This window comes from Anomalospiza imberbis, chromosome 14 (genome assembly GCF_031753505.1).
Source record: "Anomalospiza imberbis isolate Cuckoo-Finch-1a 21T00152 chromosome 14, ASM3175350v1, whole genome shotgun sequence".
NCBI lineage: Eukaryota > Metazoa > Chordata > Aves > Passeriformes > Viduidae > Anomalospiza > Anomalospiza imberbis.
Genome location: NC_089694.1, coordinates 10,227,547 through 10,251,166, shown reverse-complemented (window position 1 = coordinate 10,251,166; position 23,620 = coordinate 10,227,547). Strand labels below are relative to the sequence as shown.

The 23,620-nt window shown below is 39.6% G+C and overlaps 1 protein-coding gene across 21 annotated transcripts in view; it reads left to right on the top strand.

Annotated features, from left to right (window-relative positions):
- Positions 1-23,620, top strand: part of TENM1 (teneurin transmembrane protein 1) — an 838,901-nt gene that overhangs the window by 734,080 nt on the left and 81,201 nt on the right. For 20 of the 21 annotated variants that reach the window (XM_068204864.1, XM_068204871.1, XM_068204873.1 and 17 more), the window contains 4 exons: positions 6,494-6,679; positions 7,730-7,753; positions 9,996-10,142; positions 19,601-19,817. In XM_068204864.1, coding sequence (XP_068060965.1) covers positions 6,494-6,679; positions 7,730-7,753; positions 9,996-10,142; positions 19,601-19,817 — 574 coding nt within the window. The remainder of the gene's footprint in view (positions 1-6,493; positions 6,680-7,729; positions 7,754-9,995; positions 10,143-19,600; positions 19,818-23,620) is intronic. The other variant, XM_068204875.1, reaches the window with a different exon arrangement.

The following is a 23,620-nucleotide window of genomic DNA, read 5'->3' as shown; positions in this document are numbered from 1 at the left end:
AGAGCTATATGATAATAAATTCAATGCAATAGTTTTGCAGAAAGAGTTGCTTTGAATTTATTCACACAACTGTAGCAGATTGTTGTGGTAATGTGAGGTGATCTTTAATATATTTCAGTGTCAGATATTAGCATGCAATGAATGAAGAGAAGGATAAGGAATGTTGCAGCAAGAGAAACTCAGATTGAGAGAATATTTGTTTGTGAAGATGGTCTGATAGTGGTATGAATTGCCTGTCATAGTATTGTCCTGTTTTCTGTTGCTGGGAGCTTTTCAGGGATGCCAGGTATGATTTCATTTGAAACCATAATAGATGATCCTGTGAAGTCTTTTGCAGCTCTGTTCTTTATAAATTTATGTTAAAATAGATCAGTCATTGGGAATAATCTCTCATATTGATTTATTTCTGATGGTACTAAATTTCACATTAAGTTCTGTGGCAAGTTCCCATCACATGTTCCTCAGTGGTGTGGAGGACAGGGAAGAGATGGGCAATACCCCATTGCTGCCTCTCCACACGGGAACCTGATTTCAGTTTTCCAAAGGGAACATGTTCAGAAAACCTGGCAACTGACAGAGCAGGACTTTAGCATTAATGTTTTGAAGATATTTGCAAATCCATTTGATTTTCATCTCAAGCTTGAAGAGCCAGTCCCACTGGACAATGGTATAACCCATGTAGTACTGCTGTGTTGCCCCTAAAAAAGCTGTCCCTTGCTTGATTATAGGTCACAGAATGGTTTGGGTTAGAAGGGATCTTAAAGATGATCCAATTCCAACTCCCCTGCCATGGGCAAGGGCATCATCTGCAAGACCAGGATGCTCCAAGCCCCATCCAGCCTGGCCTTGAACACTTCCAGGGATGGTTTATTGGCATAGCTGTGGCTGACTAAGAATGTAAAAAATCACACACCTAACATTCTGTGACACTGATGGGAAAGCTCAGATGCAGTTAATATCCAAATTGCCAAAGAAGTTTATGTAAATTGGGAAAACAGGATAAGCTCTACCATAAAAATAACATCTCTTCTAGTACAGATATGTACAACTTGATGTCTGCATAAAAGCTCTACTGTGCACTCCTAGGTAACCTTCTTTAAGGGGAGCAAATTTCCATTCGTTTTTAAAGAAAAAAAAAAAGCTTAAATGCTTTTGAAACTCCTAAAACTTCACATTTTTAAACTTTCTTGTGGTGTAAAAAATTATATTAATAAAGTCAGTTGCTGAAAATAAAAGCCAGAAAAGTGTTGTCTCCAGGACACAGCAGGAAGGTAATTTTAAATGCTCGGGAATATGTTGAAATTACCATGCAAACTTATTAAATGTAATGTATATTTAAATTGAAAAAACTTCTTTATTAGGTCTAGATAGGTGATTTTTTTTGCTGCCTCTAGCAGTTAAGCTTATTGGGTGAAAGTCAGGGTAGATTAATTTCTAATCTTTATGGGAAAACACTTATTAAAAAATGGATAGCAAAATTATTAATATAATATGGAAAGTTTTGACTATCTGTAGAACAAGACTGACCACTGAACAAAAGTATAATGAATGTTTTGTAGTATTTGGCCACTTTTGTTTACATATAGTTTTGTATTCTTAACATGATTTTTCTAGGAGTTATTTCTGACACATGTTGAATTAACATTAAAATCTTGCCTATCTTTACAAATTATAAAATATTTAGCTTTAATTTCCCTTTTCATAACACATAAGTAGGAACTTATTATAAAACACATTTGAAAGAACTCATTGTTGACTTAGGTAATTAAAATGAAGAGTGTGGAGTGAATTTTTAATGCTTTTTAGATTAGCTCAGGAATGATCAACTATTTGTCTCCTCCTCAAGAATATGTACAAATAATGGTTCACAGCTCACATTTGCCTTTTTCCAAGAAATTAACGAGCATTCAGAATTGAGGACATATCAGGAAAAATTCTAGACTGAACTGAACATCTTTAAGTCACTTCTTCATTTATTGGTTTGAGTCTAAGGACTCGGAATTTTAGATTTGATGCAAACTGTATTTGATGAAGTCTGAGGGAAGCTGCTGGGGTCAGCTGAGGCCAGCCCCCGGCACTCTGCCAGCACAATGCTCACAGTGACTGCATGGCTGGGCTTTTTTCAACAAGAAAATTAACTTTCCAGGCCTACATTTAGAGAACCTTGTTTGGATTTCAAAGTGTAAAGGTACAAAAACTGACACGGAGCCATGAATTACTGTGAATTTGGGTGACTCGGTGTCCTGGGAACCCTGAAAATTCACATGTGCTGAGGAGTGGGTCTCAGCCACAGACCAGCCTGCAACCCATCTTGCTGCACAAGGTCTGCCCAGAGCTCAGGCAGGCAGGTCTATGTCCCACTAAAGCATGACACAGAGGAGTGGCAGGGAAGAGATGGGTTTATGTATGCCTAAACACCAACATGGTCCCGCAGCTAAGGTATTGTGAGCGTGGCACTGTACATGGAAAGAATGAATGGCAATTAATGGAACAGCACAAGTAAAGGCTTGTGATGTAGTGTCCCTGAGTCAACTAATCCAGACTGTACCTCTTGTCACCTGCCTCCCTTGTTACCTTGCAGAAGTCATCTCTTTGCTCTTGTCCTTTGCAGTCAGATGATGGCACAGCTTGTGGCTCCTCAGCAGGACAGTCTCTGTCCAGGCTGGGATTTGCATCTCTTCCCTTATCCTGCCTGTATTGCTGCTTTGATCTCTCCTTGGGCTGATTTAGCTCAGCTAGCTGTCAGGTATTAACCCAGGAAAACAAACTGAATAATTATCTGACAGTTCCATGATCTAATTCATCTCACCAGTTTCCCATGCTAAGTGCTAGGCAGGGATCACAGAGGCACGAGATGGATGGAGAGGAGGAGGAGTGGAATAACTGTTTCAATCAGAGAAGACATTTTTGGCTGTCTCAGTTGCTTGCACTGACCCACAGCTCAAAGCCCTTCTCCACTGTGCTGGCTCTGCTGCATTTTGTGGTGCTTCTGTGTCCTGTAGGACCAACTGCTTTGGAAGGAGGAATATGCTCCAGTGAACTGAACAGTTGCATCATGTCTGACTTGCTGTCCAACTTCACTTCTGTGTGAATTTTTGCCACATCAGCTGTATTTGAAGCTATTTACCTAGTTAAAGTTACTGTATAATTTCCCATTGCAGTTGGTCCCTGAGCACTCACTGGAGTATCTCATTTTGCCCAGTCTCTGGCAGACACCCTCAATACAAACACAAATGCTAATGTGGCTCACTGCTACACAAAGGTTTCTGGGCTTGTTTATCTGCAGGAGGAGTTAAGAAATAGTTTTGCATTTAAAAGCAGGACAACCTGAAGTGATAATCCTTTTTTTGATCTTAGTTGTCTGAATTAGCTGTGGATTAAAGCTGCATGTTTTACCACAGCATTAATAGGATGACATTAGGCTTGATTTCTCTTGCTTTGCATGAGAAGTCTATGGAGAATCTTGGATTTGCTTGGCAGAAGAATACATTATCATGGTAAACAGCACTTCGGAAGGCTTATGAAATCACCAAAAAGAAAGTCTCAAGGTTGCCTCAGTGACGACAAAGTGTGAATTGGCTGAACTGCAGGTCAGCTAGAGTAGCTGAGGAAAGTGTCTGATCCAAACTAAGAAACCTCATTTCATTACATCTGGTGCTTACAAAATTTGGTTTGGTTTTCATTAAAGAACATTTAGAATCAATATTTTTGGGAAAAATTCATTTTTAGAAGGAAATGCAAGAACTAGGTATGTAATTCCAAGTATGATCTTGTGTTGGAAAATAGAACAAGACAAAGAAGCACTATAAGTGAAGACTGTATGTACTGACCTAGGATATTTTTTAATAAGATAGGTAATCTAGTATCTCCACTTCATTAAAGATTAGAACCTTACATTGTGTTTAAACATTTTATTCCATGTGTAGGGAAAACAGTGGAAAACTTTCTAACGTTTTAGGGTCTGTTTAATTTTTTGGTTTCAAAAGGGAAATGTGTACAAGATCTGTTCCTGTGGTAGGAATGTGCCTACACTGCCTTCAGCTCCGTGCTGTTATTTCTTTTGTTTGTTTGGAAGACGAGTTTGTCAGGATTAGATTGTGCAGGGTAGGCAGACATGGGGTGCCGCCATGCATGCCATGTGTGGGAATGTGTTCAAGGTTTTCCACAGCTGGTTCTTGGATCTATCTACAGGCAGAGAAGTGGCAGGAGCTGCTAGCACTGCTGACAGGGTCAGAAGTTCTATGTATTGCTTTGTTTCCTCACTTCAGCCATTGCCATTTCTGTATTTCAGTCCAAAAGCTGCAAAAATCTGTGTAGTAGAATGTCAATCCAGAGGGTCAAAAAGACCATCAGTTCCACTTACCTCAGTATATTGTAAACTACACAATATTTCTTAATATCCTCTTAACAATCTTTGCTACTTGAAGTAAAATATCAAAAGCAATAATTATAATGAACTAGAGGGAGATCAGGGGAGATCAAACACGTCCCTCTAGCAGCCTGAATTCTTAAAGTATTTTCTAGATTTAATTGTAGGAGTAGGCTGATGCCCAAGCTGGAGCAATAGGTTCAAATAAAATCAGTGATCCTCTGCCAGTCTGCTTGGGGAGTGCTTGGGGATGATCTGGTGGGATCAATTTACTTCCTAAACATAGGAGCAAGTATTTGGACATCTTCAGTACCAATGGAAAGAAAGCAAGTCCTCCTATAGTCCTCCAAGTGACCTCCCAGGTTTCCAAGGAACAAACAAGTAACAAAACAAAAGAGCCAAGACAAATTATGCAGCAAGGGGGAAGAAAACCTTTCCAGTACCTGCAGGCAGGCAGTCCAAGGCATGAAGCAGTAGATGAATATATGATCAGCAGGCAGCAGTCAAGACTTTCTAAGGTATAATGCCCAGACTCAGCGCAGTTTTTCCTTTTAATATAACAGAGCAGTCTCTTTCTTGTCTTACATATTGTTTTTCAGGAATATCATAGAATCATATCATCAGATAATTATTTTTATCTTGTACTCCACTACAACACAACTCCCTGTCCGAATATTAAATATCATTATTTTCTGTATAGCTGATTTTGACCTCCTAAGGACAGTACTTTGTAGTTGATTTTACTGAATTTTGTGTGATGTTCTTCACCATGCCTTCTGCTTCTGAATTTAAGTTGGACAATGTTCTTGCAGTTTGTCGCTCACCCATCCTTTTGATTGTGCACTGTGCTGTCACCCTGGCTATTAACAAAAATAAGGACTAAGCTCTCACTCAAGACAGAGCCCAGCATGTCTTTGATGTCACTGTGCTGTTCCAGTTCTGTGCTGCTTTTTCCTTTGTGTTAAAATGATTGGAAGATAAGATTTCAATTTAAACTTTAAAAACTTTTCTTGGTATGTAAGTGACAGCATTTGTCACTACAAATGCTTTTAAGGGTGTTTATATACAATAGTTCCAAGATCTAAATGATCATTGTTTAAAATCTGTCAAGGGAAAAATCCTGCCACAACTAAATATGTAGCTCTGACATTTGAGATCAGAGCAGACACGAGTGTTTGGCTTATACTTTAAGTGCTATCAGCTGCTTTCCGAGAGGAAGAAGGAGGAGACATTTCTGTAGCAGGTTAATTGCAGGATAACAAGCAAATTCTGTGTTTTTACAATAAGTATTCTAAATAAATTTGCAGACTACATGGAACCTTTCTATAATGAAACCATTCTTTTCACAGAACAGCTTTAGTATACGTAGAAGTAGAATTGCAATTAGCATATGGTGATGTATTGAAACAATTCAGGACTTTCATACCACTTCACAATCAGGGCTGTTCTACAGTGCCCAGGTAGAGAAATTCTTCCGAGGGCAATGAAGGAGATATTATTTGAAACAGCTTTCCTGGTTTCTTAGCAGTTGACTCATGAAGGTCAGGAAGGAAAAAAAAAGTCAGAATTCTTGAAAGTCATTTTAGAACTAGGGGGATCTGAGTGGCCTGTAGGTCATGTAATGTTGCATGCTGCTGTCAGAGTGCTTGCCTCGTCTCCCTTTCTGGGGGCTCTCTGTACTGCAAGTGAAGGCCTTTTTGTCATCCCTAAAAACATTTTAATATCTAAAAGATTGGTTTGCCTATATATATTTTATGTGCTACTTTATCCTTTAATTCAGTTCACAATATTTGAATTTGTAAGAGATTTTAGAACTGAGTCTCAGAAGAATTAGTCAAAAGATATGGACTTCTTTGGGTTGTTGTTTGTCTGCTTCAGACCTATTACTCTGCCCTCTGCAAAGCCATCATTTGCAGTCCCCACCCTGAAAAAATAAATGATCTGACAAGTAACTGCTAAAGAAGGAGGGATGAGATTGCTTAAGGTCTGTAATGAGTGATAAAATTCCATGTTTGATCCAGCTGATGAGTGATATTCATACAGAAGTGAATTAGTCTTGATGCAAAGTCTATTTGCAGTATGAAAGTGCTGTTCCACGTGGTGTACTTTTGTTTTTCTGTGCAGAGCTGTGTACCCTGGACTGTGGCAGCCACGGTGTCTGCTCCAGAGGGATATGCCAGTGTGAAGAGGGCTGGGTGGGACCCACCTGTGAAGAACGGACCTGCCACTCCCACTGTGCTGAGCATGGGCAGTGCAAGGATGGGAAGTGTGAGTGCAGCCCAGGATGGGAAGGGGACCACTGCACCATTGGTAAGGGGCTTTGGTACCTCAGGAAATGAAATACATAAAATCTTAATCCAGTCCTACACAGGTTGCCATCATTCTGATTGAAATCTATTTGGAAAAGCAGAATTCAGAGTCCAGGCAGATGTAAAAAAGGTGCCTCTGCACTCTGTGCCACAGAATAGCAACGTGGCACAGCTTTCTGTATAGAGGAAATAACAGATTAATTAATTTAAAAAAACACAGAAAGGAAAGATAGCTCAGTCCTAACATATCTTTGGGATGTGTTCATATGTGAATTTGTAGTCAGGAAAGAAAATATGTTTAAAAAAGTAGAAGGTGTGAGACTACGCTATTATTTACCTAATGTAATTCTTGCATTAAATCTCTTGCCTTTCTGTCTGAGGATTTACATATTTTACTTACTGCTAATGGTGTTTTTCCTAGAGCTGACTGCTAACAATATTCCTAATAAGGTAAAGCTTTCAGATCTTTTTAGAAGTCATTAGTCTACTATAAAAATGTAATAGTTACATTTTTTATGAAATTCAACAGTTTTTTGCAAAGTCTAAGAGTGTTTCTCCCTAAAACGTCCCAAAGTGAGATTATTATCTAACTTTCAGAGATGAGCAGTGTAAGGTCTCACATTTATTTCTTGAAAAAAAAATCTAAAACGTGTTATCTTTATCCTGGAGCATTTTAAGATAATTCATTCCCTGGCTCTAGAATTCACTAAATCAGATTTGCTAAATCAATAATTAGGTTTGTGATGGAAGAACAGCCTAATTTTCTGAAGATTGTTTAGAGCAAATCCAGAGAAGGACCAAAATACTTAAAAATATCAAAAGACCTGCTGTTCACATTGTAGGCAGTGCCAGGTGTGGTCCCTGCACACTTGTCATCAGATGGAGAACGATCACAAACACAGTGCTCTGGTCACAGCAGCAGGACTAGATCTGCCTGCAGGAAGAGGGAGACATTTTATATCTAACCCCCAGGTGTCAAGCCATACGCAAATGTATTTTCATTTGGTACAGAAGTTTGATCCATCTCAGTTTTGTTCTTTTCTTTTTTAAGCTCACTACTTAGATGCTGTTCAAGGTAAGTTTTTCATATCAGCATTCCAAAAAAATAATGAAAATATACAAAAGTATTGGGAATGGAGTGTTTTCTGTTACTCATTTTGTTTGAGCTTCTGTACTGCTAGATTCCCAGAATAGATGACACATTTGTTTATGGAGATATATATAGATATATATACACACACAGAGATTTACAGCAGAAAATGCAATTTTTAATATGTGTTCAACTCATTTGCAAACTTCTACCAATGTAAGCATGTTTTACAGGGCCATCTGATATGCTGTGTTAGGCAAATCCATTTTTTGCTCTTGTTTACCATCCAAAGTAATGCCAGAGCTGAGAACTTGCTAAAAAGCTTGTGTTGGTACTGTCTCTCATGAGAAGTAAAAAAAGTATTCTTTTGTCATTTATGCTTGAAGTAAGTTTCTTTTGGTAGAGCAGTAGTCTTGTTTTCTAAAGCTGTGTGTGCCAGATGTGATCTAGTTCTCTTCCAATCATTTGATACAAGAATTACATTTGATGTTGCTGTGTGTCTGGTGCTGTTCATTTGACTCCCGTGCCTCGCCGCAGGTCAGTGCGAGAGCCTTCCCCAGGGTGACAGCAGTCCCTGTGCCTGGCCCACGCCAGGCAGAGCAGTGGTGCACAGCCCCTTCCAAAAATGCTGCTCACTGAAATACCACACTAACCATTCGTTCAGAAAGATCTCAGTGCTCATTTTCTGTTTCGTATTTTATTTCTTTGGAATTAGATAATAATAAAAGCACATAAGCATTCATTTTATTGCATTTTTAGGCTTAGAGGGTAACTATATACAGTAGCAAAATATAACTATGTACAAGAAATTAATTAACTCAGCAGGACTGTGATTGAAAGTGGAAAAACATCCACATTACCCAAAAGAGCTCTCACATCCTGCCCTTTCCCCCAGCTTCCTGAAAGAGGCTTTTATTGTATCTCTGGTGGTTGCCAAGTTCATGTTGTTTGGGAGTAGCATCTTCCATAACTCAGTGTGAGAAAATGGTGCCACCCATCTCCAGTTTTTCTGAGCAAGAGTCAGACTCTCTGATCCCTCTGTTTGCAGATGTGATTTCTAAACAGTGCCAAGTGTGAGAAGGAGGGAGATCACGTGTCTCATGTAAAGTTACCAGGAAATGTGCTGCATGTGGGGCTGTGAATCACAGCCTGACGGACCAGACTCTCTGGCTGGCTCCTCCAAATTCAATTTGGCGCATCTTGGGGTTGTCAGGCACTGATTCTTCTTTCCTCCTCAAAAAAACCCTCTCTCTGATAACACCTATGTGTTGATGATCAGTATCAGGTGCACAGGGGCTTTCAGACCCTGCATGTCCATGCTGGCAAAAAGAAAGGAGGCAGCTTAGAAGTGATGCCACTCTGTCAAACTTACTGCCGAGCTTTATCATTGTCCTTTGGCTCCATGTGTGACATGGTGAGGATCTGACAAATGTCTGAGCTGGCACTGCGCTATGCAAACAGATGGACAGGAGTGTATACATCCAAGAGACCATTCCTGTCTCAGTCTTACAGGCAGGAAATCTAGATGTGAATGTCCAAATTACTATAGATTCAGAGCTTGCAAGTCTGTAATCAAGAGGATACTACAGTCCTTGGTCCAGTTTTGATCTAGAATCAGGACCACCAGAGGGCATGTGCTGGTCCTGTCGGAATCAGCTATAAAGGAAGAAAGTGGAACAGGAAGGCAGTGCTCCCTCAATTGCCTTCTGTGGAAAGAGTGTGTTGTAGCATAAATCAAATTGGCTTTTTCTCAGTCAGATGAGTATTTATGAACAGAATAAAAAGGTCACTTCTACTCCCTGCAATGTGTAGGATTATGTCCACAGATGCCCGTTTGTCATTTAGACAATATTTTCCGTGTGTATCTCTGATATAAATCTTGATATGTGTGTGATACTGTTAGTGAACTACAGTTTATTTTTCAATAGAAAAAGAGATGGACGTGACTTCAGAACTTTATAGCATGACTTTACTCATGTTTTTTCCTGTGCACAAAATATTAAACACTAAAAAAATCCTCATTCCTCACTGAGAAACTACTTTTAGGCAAGCATAGGGAAGGACAGAGTTGGGAATTTTTCTATATTCGGCCAGAAATGTAAGTGGCTCCCAAGCTGTTATCGTTTGAAGGCGGTGCTAGAAGTAGGAATGTTAATGAATAATTGCAACTGCAAAATAAGAGAAAATCTCCCTTCATGAAGGCTTTTTTTCACACTTTCTATTTTAGATGGTTGCCCAGGTCTCTGTTATGGAAATGGGAGGTGCACTCTTGATCAGAATGGGTGGCACTGTGTTTGTCAAGTGGGCTGGAGTGGCTCGGGATGTAACGTTGTCATGGAAATGGTGTGTGCAGATAACCTGGACAATGATGGAGGTATGATACATAATTCATGTGTCTCTGTTTATCTGTCACATCCTTGACTGCCATTTAAATCCACAGTTTTGGTGTATGCTTTCCTTTTTATCACAAAATGCCAATGTTTGTCTGTTTGCTCAAGACAGTTGTTCCACTGACTTCATCTGAAGTAGCACAGTGAGGGAACAGACCCTTGTGCTGGATGCTGCTGAAGGCAGAAAGTATCTATGGCCATATTTACCATCCCAGTACTTGCTTTTTTCTCATAAAAAACAAAACAAAAGTATAATAGATAATTTCCTGTATCTCCTTTCTACTCTTTTTCATAATTCTGTCAGTCTTTCAGAAAAAACAGCCAAGAGATACCCAAATGAAAAATACCTCCGTGCCTCTCAAAATGCATCCAGTTAGTCTTCTATTATTAGTAATTTAATATATTTGCAGCATAAACTGCACATTTGCAGTTGCTTTTAACATTACTCTCTCTTAATATTTCTACTGAGACACAGCACAGTTCTTCCAATTACCTGGACCTACTTTTGAAGGACTGTTGAGGAAACTAGTGTAGAAAGTGTGCAGAAGAGATTTTGGAAAGTACTCTAAAAAGAGCCCTGGACTGAAATAATCATTTGCTCCTTTTTATCCATTGAACCAAGGGCATTTGGCACTAGGTGCTCCCCTCAGTTCTCTGTGATCTTGATTTCATTCTAAGGTTACATAAGTTTTAGGTTTGCTGGGGAAAATGTAGTTCTTTCATACACTGGTCTCTGCTTCCTTTCCAATATTAGTTTGTTCTAATACAAGAGTTGGAACTTTTTTTTTTAAGAAAAAACATCCAGCTCTATTTCAAACTTGCCAGTGGAAGAGAAGCCACAATATTCCTGAATGGTTTCTCTCAGAGTTAATTATTTTTCCTGTTTTAGGAATACTCATTTACTGAAGACTCAAGGACTTCTGCTTTTCTCTCCTTCACTTGCTACCACCCTTTACCATGTGTTTGTCCCATCCTCAGAGCTGTGCAGCTTTCTCATCCAGAGAGTGGATTCAAGGCCAGGTTGGATGAGGCTTTGAGAAACCTGCAACAGTGCAAGATGTCCCTCCCCAGAGCAGGCAGTTGGAACAAGGTGATCTTTAAGGTCCCTTCCAACCCATACAGTTCTATGATTTTATGATCAGCCCCAAACATGGTTATTTTTTTTTCCTTCGATTGTACACTGAGGTGTATTAAAATACATATTATCTTATTGTGTCACACCTAAAGACAATGTCAGTGTCCTGGATGAGATCTTATACTTGACTGTAGAGGCAAACCTTGCTATGATGATTGTCTGTTTTCTTCTAGGTCATTGATAAATTAAGCTTGATGTAGGTCCAAGAGCTGAGGTCACTGTGGGACCTCAATAGAAACGTTCTGACTCAGTGATGATTCCTCATTTACAGATATATTTTGAGACCTTCTGATTTTGTATCCTATGGGCTCTAAGACCCTGCTGTCCTTTGGCAAAGGCTTCCTCATTTCTGAACCCTATTCAAAATCGCCGAAGTCCTCTCATATCCTTCCTTTTCCGCTTTATTTCCAAGAGGTCCAAGAGCCCTGTCTCTGCCCACTGTCTGTGCTCTCCTGCACTAGTGTGTGTCCCTGTCACACAAGGTCCCGCAGCTGGCGTCCCTGCCCCCCTGTGCTCTCCCATCTGTCGCTGCTCTCCCCCACTGTCCGAGCCACTGACTCACCCGCCTGCACTCTTAAATCTGCCCACTAAAACCCTGCTTAGCCTGTAATGTATGGAAAGCATTTTCTGATACACTCTCTGAACTGGCTCTGTATAAACTGCCCTGTACTGTGATTTTGGGTGCTTTATATTCTGCAATAACAGTGAGTTATTGGAAGAGTTGGCACTTTTAACTCTAAATCTCCTTGAATTTGTCAGTTTAAGGCAGACACTTCACATCATTTCACTGCAGGTTTTAAAAGCAATTTTCTTTTCCCTTTTTAATGGGAACATAACATGGACTAGGACAGCTCTGTTGACATTAAAATTAGAGAGAATTGCAGAGAGAAATATTTAATTAATCTGACTACTACAGATGGGCTAAATGTAATGAAGTTTTCTTCACAATTTCCTATAAGAAAAGAAAATTATATCTACATATTATAACCACTTCTCTTTATATATATATGAAGTTTGTGTTTGTGGGACCTGATTTGGCATAAGTATAAATTAGAAAAATGCCCCTAAAGTCATTGGAGTTATACCAGTGTTAGATGAAATCAGAAGCTGTGTGTTTCAGGGTTTGTATAGCAACACAACAGGAAAATCAGGAATTGGGAAGGAGGCGTGGCATTACCTCTCAAGTCCTGATTGCTGGGAGGTTGAGCATTAGACTGTGAGAATATTCTGATGACATAGCAAGTCTCCATCCATCAAGCTACACACCTGGAGTAGGTTCATCAGGATGGAAGTTATTAGTATTTTCACTGCAGATGAGGTGAGTTAAGAGCTTGCACTCAGGTGAGTTAAACACAGCTGACAGGTGGTAGCTTCCTAAGGCCTTAGGATGTGATCATAGTCAGTGACATGTAGCCCAAGAGATAATTAAGTGCCCTTGTATAGGCCAAATCATGGAATTCTCACCTAGAAAAGGTCTTAATAATTCCAGTTGTGTTTAAATCAAACATTTATATCTCACTCATATTGTGCTTCAAGTTCATGAGGAGGAGGTCTCCACCAAAGAACAAAGCTGTAGTAAAGTTCAGCAATTTTAATTTCAAACAAACTCTAATTTTAGGACTTAGATAAAGGGATAATTTTGTGCACTTTTAAGTTATTTTTTCAGCTAATTTGTCACATAGTACTTTTAGGGGTGGAAAACCTGAAAATTTTATCATTTAAAATGACACTCAGAGGCACGGTAAAAAAAAAATGCAGGTGAGTCCCAACTATAAGGGTTCAATAATGTCATTTAATTGACATGAGGAAGAGTTAGTGTTGTTGTTTACCCTGTATTAAGAGCACAAAAGCTTTGGGAGGGGGAAAGTCTTGAACTCATTTTTTAAGGACTGATATAATCGTATAAAGAAAAGCCATAAGCATATTCACAGACTTCCTGGTCCTGCAGGCACTGCAGCACCAGTGCAGATCCTGCTGGAGTAAGATAAAACACGTGTGGAACTATTCTCGGGGGCAGGGAAAGTACAATTTCTTTTGGAGCCCCATTAGGATTCGCTGCACTTGTTCCCTGGCTGTACCAGAACTGCCTTTCCCATTCCAGCTCATAACTCTCTGTTAGCTTTTTCCTGCTCGCAGACTTAAGGGCATGTTTACCTGTTCAAATATCACGACAAATATCAGTGGAAAGGTCTTAGCATTATAACAGATGCACGATGGCATGGTTTGCACTTGCTCTCACGGAGTTCTTCTGCAGTCTGTTAGCAGTGTGATGTCCATTAAAAAATGCCAAAGAGTCAAGCAGGTGTCCTTTGCAGTGGGGCCTTTCCCTCACTGTGGCTTCCCTCAGCATAATTCCCCATTCCTTATCCTCTTTTCACTGTCTCAACTGATATGATTTCAGTTTATTGAGATGGCAATTCAGCTCACTGAACAGGTCATTTTCTCATGTCCTGCCACTAATTTAGATTCATTGGAAGCTCCAGTAGCTCCAGAAGATCTCGAGAAGGCTCTGCTGAGCTCTTTGCAGGCAAGGTGTCTTGGGGCAGGAGGAAGAACACACTGCTGAGGTGTGGGGACACACAGGACACTCAAGGGTCACACCACATTCAGTTGTAGCCAAGCTACAATTTGCTTGGTTTTTGGGCATACACTTACCCAGCTGCTGCACAAGCAGGTCTTTGTCTCAAGCTGAAACTTGCAGCCTGTCACTCCCATTAGTTTCTTTGATACAGATCTCTCTTTTAAATTTGCCTGCATCTCCTTTTATTATTTGTCTTTCATGAATCAATCTTGCCTGTTTGTTTTTAAGGAAAGTGCTGTTTACTACAAGCTTTGAATTCTTTTCCAAATATGCCTTCAGTCACTTCAGACAGTTATTGTAGCATTCTCCAAGCTTTTCCAAGCACAAAGAAATATATGACTCAGCATAGCCTTGGGTTGATAACCAGTGCTGCTAAAATATTGATGTATTTCTGACCCGTCCATTGGTGTTTTAATAACCTATCCATCACAGAGATATTGAGTCCATATATAAGTAATATGCTATTATTACCCAATATAAACAGTACTGATGGGAATGGTTTTCATTGTTGCTGAGCAGCGAGGACTCTCTAGGGATACTTAGAGTTTCTGAAAACCCTGATATATTCGTATTGTCCCGAGTGTGGAAGGCCAAGCACTACTGGTACTCAGCAGTGGTAAAGCACTCACAGCCTTTCCTTAGGTACACTGATGGGTTTCCTTATACAAACACCAGCATTCCCAGTTAACAGCCTCACTGTCTGCTGCCTGCTATGTATTATGGATACAATCTGGGCACTTTGAATTAATGCATATGAATAAGCATTAGAGACTCTTGACAGTTACTGCTGCTGCTGCTTCATCTCTTCTGAAGTTCCTCTTTGATTCTGTTTGCTTAGATTCCTGGCAACACTAATTAGACTGAACTGAGCCTGTGGTGAATAAAGTCAGCACAGGCAATATTTAAGCAGACACTTAAATACCATTTTTTACTTTCTGTGAAAATGTTCTGAACATAGATCTCACAGCTCCATCTCTGGCTTGCACTCACTGGGATCTGTATAGACGGAGCAGGAGTGCACTGATACACACACGCCCCTCTGGGTAGCTCTGCAGCAGTGAAAATGAAAGTTATTGGTACTTACAGTATTATAGAATATCCTGAGTTGAACAGGACCCATAAGAATCATCCAAGTGTGTCTCCTGACCCTGCACAGGACAGCCCCAAAAATCACACCATGTATCTGAGAGTGTTATCCAAACACTTCTTGAACTCTGTCAGGTTTTGTGCTGTGACAGCTTTCCAGGAAAGCCTGTTCCAGTACCCTACACCATCTGGGTGAAGAACCTTTTCCTAATATCCAACCTAAACCTCCCCTGACACAGCTTCGTAGTGTTCCCCAAGTCCTGTCACTGGTCACCAGAGAGGAGAGATCAGTGCCTGTCCTTCTGCAGGTGTTGAAGACAACAGTGAGGTCTTCCTCAGTCTCCTCCAGGCTGAACAACCCAAGTGACCTCTGATGTTCCTCTTAGGGCTTCCCCTAGATGGCTTTCACCATCTTCATAGCTCTGCTTTGGACATTTTCTAATGGCTTTATATCTTTCTTATGTCATGGTGCCTAAAACTAAGCACAACATATCTAATCTAGAGATTAGATTTTCATGTCACTGAGCAAGTGCCTCATTAGGATGTCTTTGTGAGCCTGTCTGCATACATGTTCATGCACCATATAAGCATCTACACCATGTCTTGTAGTATTCTGGGTTTGACATTACCATAAAACTTCAAGTCTATTTGTTTACATTAACCAGGTAGTTAATTTCAGTGCATCTTCTGCATGTGTGAAAAAAGATTGAAAGAGTGAGAGCTCTGCCATTTAACGAACTTTTAAGCAGAAGAATTGCAATTTTAAGTTTTATTGCTAGTTATGTTTTCCTCACCAGAACTTAATGATAGTGGATGGTTTATTAAAATAACTAACATCAGCAACATGGGAGGTAGAGTCTGATTGAATTTTTCATTTTCATAGCCAGTTAATAAAGTGTCTCAGTGGTTTAATAGAAAATAAGCTGCTGTGAAAGTTGTTGTGCTCTTCACTGGTGAGGCGGGGAAGCCACCTCTGCTGGTGTGAACCACTTTGTTCTTTGTCCCCTTACCAGTGTCCCCATGCAGTGCTTCTTTATTGTCCTTGGGTGCTCCTGAAATTGTATCTAGACAATTTGTACCAATTGTTAATACAGATCCATTTTCAGGAACATGAGTTACTGTGATATTGCCATATTTGTGCTCATGAATTACAAGTACTACAAGGGTGGATGAGTAGAATAGAGATGCTGGGATTTGAAAAGTAGGTGACCGAGGTGTTTGTATCAGGCACAGAATATATAACTTGTTCTTGCAATTAACTTAGAGCTGACAAAATGCCTTTTTCATTTCCAACTGTTATTTTATTTTATTTTAATGATAACACAATTATTCTGCAGCACATGGAGAGCTCAAATGCAAAACATACGAAATGCACTCACTGTGCAGCATTTTGCCAGATGTAGAAAGTAGAGAGATATATATTGCTGGAAAGTAGCCAGTGGAGAGGTAGGTCCATAGCCACAGGTCCATTGCCAACTTTTCTGGCTGCTGAAGGTGATCATGCCTGTAGAAGAGAGATTGCTGCCCAATGTGTACATCAGAAAATGTGCTGTACCAAGCACAACACGAGCCTTCTATGACTGCAGCAGAAGCACAGCTGAGGAAGTAATTTCACAACGCTTGTGACATCCCTTCCATCATATTGAGTAAGGAATATATATATATATATATATATATATAAATGTATAAGCAAGAAAATGTATTTTGTTTGATGGAAAACTTTGTGTGATTCCATTGACACACACTCCTGACCCAATAAATATTAATATCATTCCTTACAGAAGGCTTCCTGAAAAAATCTATTCCCCAGCAAAGGAATGGGAAAATCTTGTCCTAGTTCTGTGATCTATTGCAATGCAGATAGGAGTGCTGTGACTGAAAACAGAGGAACTTGTTTTGGCATGCTCTGCCTTCTCTTTGAGGTTGTTTAAATTATTGAAGAGTACTATGAAGTGCTTTCTATCCTGAAGTTGATCTTTGTGAATTCTGTTTTAGCAGTATTATTAAACATATTTTAATTTTCTAATTCACTTTCAAAACAAAAATCCCAGTTCATCATTATCCTTGCATACAAAAGAAGGTACCTGGAAGATGGGAAACCATAATCTCAGACTCATCAAAATGTAAATCACTTTATTATATAAATCTGTAATGTAGTGTGAATGTGCCTGACTGTCTTTCATATAAAATAAATTTTAAAAATGCTAATAACAGATCGAAACCATTTACACATCTGTAACACATTTTAGTCTGTAGCTACGCTGTGATGCACTTTGGGGTAATTGACAGTAAAAACTTCATTGTACAGGGATCTCCTGCTGTATGAATTATAGTGTTTGCTGTTTGTAGTTGTTTGTTCATACTCCTGACTGTTGTCTCCTGAGATTTAAAAGAAACCCTGCTGATTTACTAACACAGTGAGCTTTTTAATATTTGGTTCCTGATAGGGAAATTTAACTAAAATTGTGACCATTGGTTGAGAACTGACTAATGTATTTGTAGCACTTTCAAGTGAATGAATTTGACAATATAGTTTATTAACAAGATTTATATGGCATTTTTTTTCTGGGTTATTCCCCTGAATTAAAAATCTAATTTCAAATAGGATTGGCTTGTTGAAAATTTTATCCTCACATGCACTTACTAATACAATCTCTTTTTTTTCCCATCAGAACACACTGAAAATTACTCTGGTTTATGTTCTGAACTCCTCCATCCCTTCCTGTGCGCTTTTGTTTAGACTGGAGGCCCCTTTATTGTTTTAGCTTACTGACTTCCTAGCAGATTTCAGTTGCTTCCTAGGCTTTCCTGAATATAAAGTGACTTTTACACTCAAAGTCAATAAACTTGAATTGCCCTGTGAAGTTATTCTTCCACTGCTGGCAGATGCCTATTGTCTCCAGGTTTTGGGGAATGTGGAAAGCACACACTGACCTGTAGCCATGCCAGCTCTGCTGGAGCCAAGGGTCCTAGATTATTGTTGCTAGCTATCTACAGTTGCCCTTGGCTCATCTTTACAAAAACTAGCCTGCTCTGATTTCCCAGTTGCAGAGGATAGATTTGTTAATATTTTTTGCTTAGCCAAGCAATTCTCTTGCTCAAGGTCAGGCAAGGATTTTCAGATGCCAGAAAAGCCCATTTCATTAGATGTGTTTGTTCTGTAGAAGGGCTTTTGCTTTCTTTTCAAAGTCAATGTTTTATGCTGCCGTTTACTGAGCATTCACACAGAGCTCTTGAGAAGGCAGTAGGCTTGGCTGGGGATTGGTCTCGCACCCATCAAAATCAACAACAAAACTCCAGGAGCTCCCCTGAGGTGCAGTTTGCCTAGAGGAGGTGCAGTTTGATAGACTTCAGAGTGTTGGTATGAACAGAAAATAGAAAGTCAAAACATGAAATGAAAATGTCTGACAGCATGTTGATCCTATAGCATTCGAATTTTAACGCATCGAGATCCATACAGTGATATGATGACTCTGTATTTATTCAGACCAACCTTGTTAGAAAGACAAAGAAGTGTCTTTGTTGAAGGATAAAACACCTTTATCTTGCTTTAAATGCAAGCAACACACCTTTATCTTGCAAGCAAAACAGCTGCTAAGTCATAAAGTGGATGTGGAAGAAGATTGTTGGATATATTACAATCTCCTATTAAATCTGTTTCTGATTGAGTATGTAATTTAGCCAATCTGGACATCTAAGCTGCTGATAAAAACAATTAAATGTCAATAGCCCAATTTTAAGTTTTATTCAGGTGCTTAATGTAGATGTACTTCAGTGCTTCAATTTTCATCATAAGCTTTGGATATTTTAGTAACTTAATTTCACCTACAAATGTTGCTGCAAGTTTGTCCATGAAGAAATGTGTATTTCTGAAAAGATCTATTATTTCTTCCATTTTTCATACTTGAAAATGGACAGAGGAGGAATAGCTTTATTTTCACTTTCCAAATTTGCTTTCATAGTGCAAACATCTATAGAGAAGACTGTAACTGGTCACTGGGCTAGAGCCTGAATCAATGTGTGTATTCATGCTGCAGGAGTGTAGTTATGATTATGCCCTTTTTGGATCCTTCTGGTGTTGTAACCAATAACTGAAAATTAAATACCCTAAACCACTTGGAAAACTATTGTAGGGCTTAAACCAGAAGTTAGACAACTATAACAAGTACATTTTTTCACTACTGTAGTGGGGACACTTAGGAGAATTGGGTAAATTTCAGACTTTGTTACTGGGAACTGGTTAGTGAGTGTATGTCCCACCTGGGGTGACCAGGCAGTGCTGACAATAAAGGGCTGTTAGAGGGAGCAGCTGCACAGTGTGGATCACATTGCACTGACAAATTAATTGTAGTAACTTTCTTCTGCCTGGTCTGCAGGGAAGACTGTCCTGCTCTTCCCTTTTCACTTAGTTTGTAGGTTCTCACTGAGTGAGGATTTGGTGAGGTGATACAGTGTTAATGACTGAGACAAATAACCCTCCTGGACTAAGCATATACGTTAATGCTTTATTGAATGTGACTGTGTCATAATCAGCATGTCTTCACATTGATTACATCCCTCCTGTGCCCTCTGATAATAAATGTGCTGCTTTATTCTTAGAACCGCTCAATTTCCTGAAGTTTCCATTCTTTCCATTTTAGATGGCTTGACAGACTGTGTAGACCCTGACTGTTGTCAGCAAAGCAATTGTTACTCAAGTCCTCTCTGCCAGGGTTCACCTGATCCCCTTGACCTTATTCAGCACAGCCAGCCACCCTTCTCTCAGCACCCTCCAAGGCTCTTCTATGATCGAATCAGATTCCTCATTGGGAAGGAAAGCACTCATGTAATCCCAGGAGATGTCTCCTTTGAGAGCAGGTGAGTCTTCTTTTAAATGAAAGACTTTTCTGAATATTGAGAACTGCAATTAAATTATTTAACCCGGAAAAAATAGGGATACCTGGTTAGCTGAGAATTCTTCACCAGTGCTCGTAAAATACTTAAGAGGATAGCAAACTTTAAAGTCCCAACAGCTGAGGGTCTTGGTTATCAGATTGTTGTTGCTACCTGTCTGGCTGGTGGAAGTGTCCCACCAGCACACTCTACTGCTCTTATTAACAAGACTGACTGTTGTGGAAGGTAAGTTGTCTCATACTTGTAAAATCAGCAGGGGAAGTTCAGCCTTTCCTGCTGTGCAAACGTAATGGCAGGATGCAGAATGACAAGTTGGATTCACATCTGCTGTCTTCAGTTACCTTTCTGCCCAGTACAATTTGCTTGGTATTTACAGTGCAATGAATTTAATATGTGTCAGTTACATATAATCTAGACACATAATTTAAAAACTTCCTTGATTTTGCTACACCTTGATAAGGCAATGTGGAGTTTACTGGTTTTTGCTGCAGGTTAACATACAAAGAGTAGAGTGATGCCTGAGTGTTTGTGAGATTGGCTTTGCCCTTTAACAGGAAGGAGCTGTGCAGTAGAAAAAGGGCACTTGCTCAGAAAACCTGGTAACACATATTTTCTTGAACATTTGGAATAGAGGGGCACATAAGTTTTTATGCTGCAGTTCACTTGGGAAGCTATAACTTACATGCTGACAAAGAGATCCACAAATCATCCACATCACCTGACTATTACCCTGTCAACTAGGCCTATGCATTAGATAAACCATGTTCCAGTAATAAGCACATAAGAATTTATTTTCGCAGTGCATAGCACTTAGTTTACAACCTCAACACAATCCTGCACACAAATTCAGTGCACTTTTTTCTTCAGCATTAATTTTTAATAAAGTAAATTTGTAAACAGTCATTATTGATCTGAAATACCTAAACATTTAATCACTATCAATAATGTAACAGGATGTTATAAATATGTAGAGGAATAGGCCATGAAGGTGAACTCCATGAGAAGCATCCACCACTGGTGGGTCTCTTGGAGCGTTGCATTCACAAATGAGGCCACTGTACTTGGGGCAGGGTCCTTGGCTGGCTCTGTGTGCAGTTTAAACCAAAATTCACCACTGAAAAATTTTCCTCATCAAAACGCCTCATAGTGGGGAGTTCTCAGAGAGGAGGTGAGTGCTCAAGTTGCCTGTACAGTGTTCTGTGACACTGCAAATGTTAGCAGCCAGATTGTACATAATCCCATCAACGTGCTTTTATAGATATAAGGAACTGATCTTTTAAAGCTATCATTGATGGGATTTAACTTGGATTTAAAAGCTTTTTCTGAGTATTTCATTTCTTTACCCTGATACCTGCCATGCCTTTGAAGACTGAAGAGCAGCGAAGTTCCATGTGGGAGCAGCAGCCCATCCTCACCATGGCTTCTGACTTCTGCTGCTGAGGAGTGGGACTTTGCTGGCATTGGTGTATCACTGAGACTCAGATACCATTTCCTCCCACTGCAGACAAATTCATCATTAGTTTGAGAAGATCATTGGGATTCAGATGAGGATGGCTGCATCTTTGGAGTCAGGGCAATGCCTGGAGACTCGTGCTGGGCTGTGTCTCTGAGGTTTGTCAACAGTAATCTGCAGTGTACTGGGCACCCCAAAGGGTTCCTCAGTCCACACTTTGCTTGATCCTCAAGTCTTCCAGGCTGTTGAAATATTGTTCATCCATAAGTCAAATACTATTAAAAACTGCCAGAATTTTACTCAAGGATGAGAGATAAGCAGTGTCTCTGAAAGAAGCAATAGCTAAACTGTGGTGCTTCTGTTTAGAAATCTTCCTCTGACATTGCCAATCTGACTGTCATCTTGTGTCAGTTCTTCTCCTGGGAATTAAGATTACTGAAAAAAATATAGAAAGACAACTGCTGCTACAGTAAAAAACATCAGAAATCTGTGATCCAGCCTATCTGGAAAGAATGCTTGAGGGGTTTTAATCTCCTTTGGGCTATTGCTGAAAATGTTGTGTCTAGGCAGATGATATTAACTCATGGCTGCCTGCAATGCCACTGATTTTATAACATCGGTGGTTCAGCATGAAATGTTGGAAGGATTGGATGTAATAGTGGCATATATTTATTTCAGAGCACTGCCATCCATTCCCACTGGTGCTCCAATTTTGCAAAGCCCTATCTGCCTTTTTTTTTTTTTCATTTCCCTTTACAAGAAATCTCTAAGGCCATTAGGAGCATTAAGGAAGAGACACCTATCCAGTGTTTTCAGTCTTCTGATTCAAATGACATTGTGCAGTGTTTTACTATACCACAGGTCAGTGGAACTCTAGTATGGGATGATGTTTGCATGATGTTTTGTCTCTTGCTGGAGACAAAATGATGTTGATTAGATCTTGGAAAGCTATCAAAAATGATGAAGACTATCTCTGTCCTTCAGACTGCAAGTGTTTATTCTCTGCCATATCCTGGAATTTTCCAAATAATCTGAAATACTAAAACTAGTTGTTCTGACAACTGCTGAGACATCTATCCCTCTGCATTTGCATCTTGGACTTTAGCTTAGGTCTAATATTTAAACATTTGGCTTATACAGTACAGTCAGGATGTAGCATGAGCCATGGGTAAAGACTACACCAAAAATAATGCCAAGGGGCTACATGTTTGCAAAACATTTTACTTTTTGTTTTGTCAAAGCTATGTCACATGCACTGGGTTTTCACAAACTCCCACTTGAACTGTGGCATGCTGAAAGGCAGATTAGAGACATTCTGGAGAAATGGAAATGTACTTGCTTACATCAGGCATGGTTTTAACCTACTGCATGTAGCAGGGTGTAGCAGATTATAGTGTTTTTGACAACTTCTGTTCTCAGGAAAGTTTTTTGCTTGTTTCTTTGCTGAGGGTTTTTTTTTGTTTTGTTTTGTTTTTTTGGGTTTTTTGGTTTGTTTTAATGCATGCTGCTGGCAAGCTATTTGACTCACTGCATATTACCCACAAAAAGGGTCCAGTGTATGGTACTGAATTAATTACCCTTCAAATGCTGCTTACAGCAACATTGTCAGCAGGAAGAAATGAATGTACCTCACTAGCCTTCAGCTTCATTTCTCTCACTGAAGATTTAAATCAGAAATGTAATACAGTAAATGACATCTTCTGGTAATGTGACACTTGCAAATTCACAAGCTGCTTGACAGAGTTCCATATCTGAGCCTAATGTCTCAGCCTGAGGTGCTTATTGGAAACTAAGCATTCAAAACAAAACCAAAAAAATAGCAGGTAAGTAGCAGCAGAGCAAGGCAGAATGGTGGTAAAATAATAAAATGCTTTACAAGTACTGAAAGAATAGATCTGAAATTTAAACTTCTGTTCATATTTTAAATTAGAGATATCAAACAAACTGCCTGACAGCAGAGACCTGAGATCCACAAAGTAGTGAGTTCCTCAGTTACTCATTCCTCAGTGGAATGACCCATGAAGCATTGACAGAGGAATCCTACTTCTTTTAGTCCACCTGCAACCCCCTGGGAATCTCAGCTTCCTCTCAAAAAGCCAACTGCTCCTTCTGGAGCTGCAGATTTAGTACAGCTTGCCAGGGGATTGGGAACATTTTTAATGCATTTGAAAACACTAAGGCGGCTTATCAGGGACATGTTCTTGCCCAGCTTCATCAAATTAGAAAAGACATTTTTGCACTTACTTTCAAGTTAAAACAGCTTGGAAAGCCTTAGGTCTGAGATTATGCAATCATCACAAATAGGTGGCTGTTG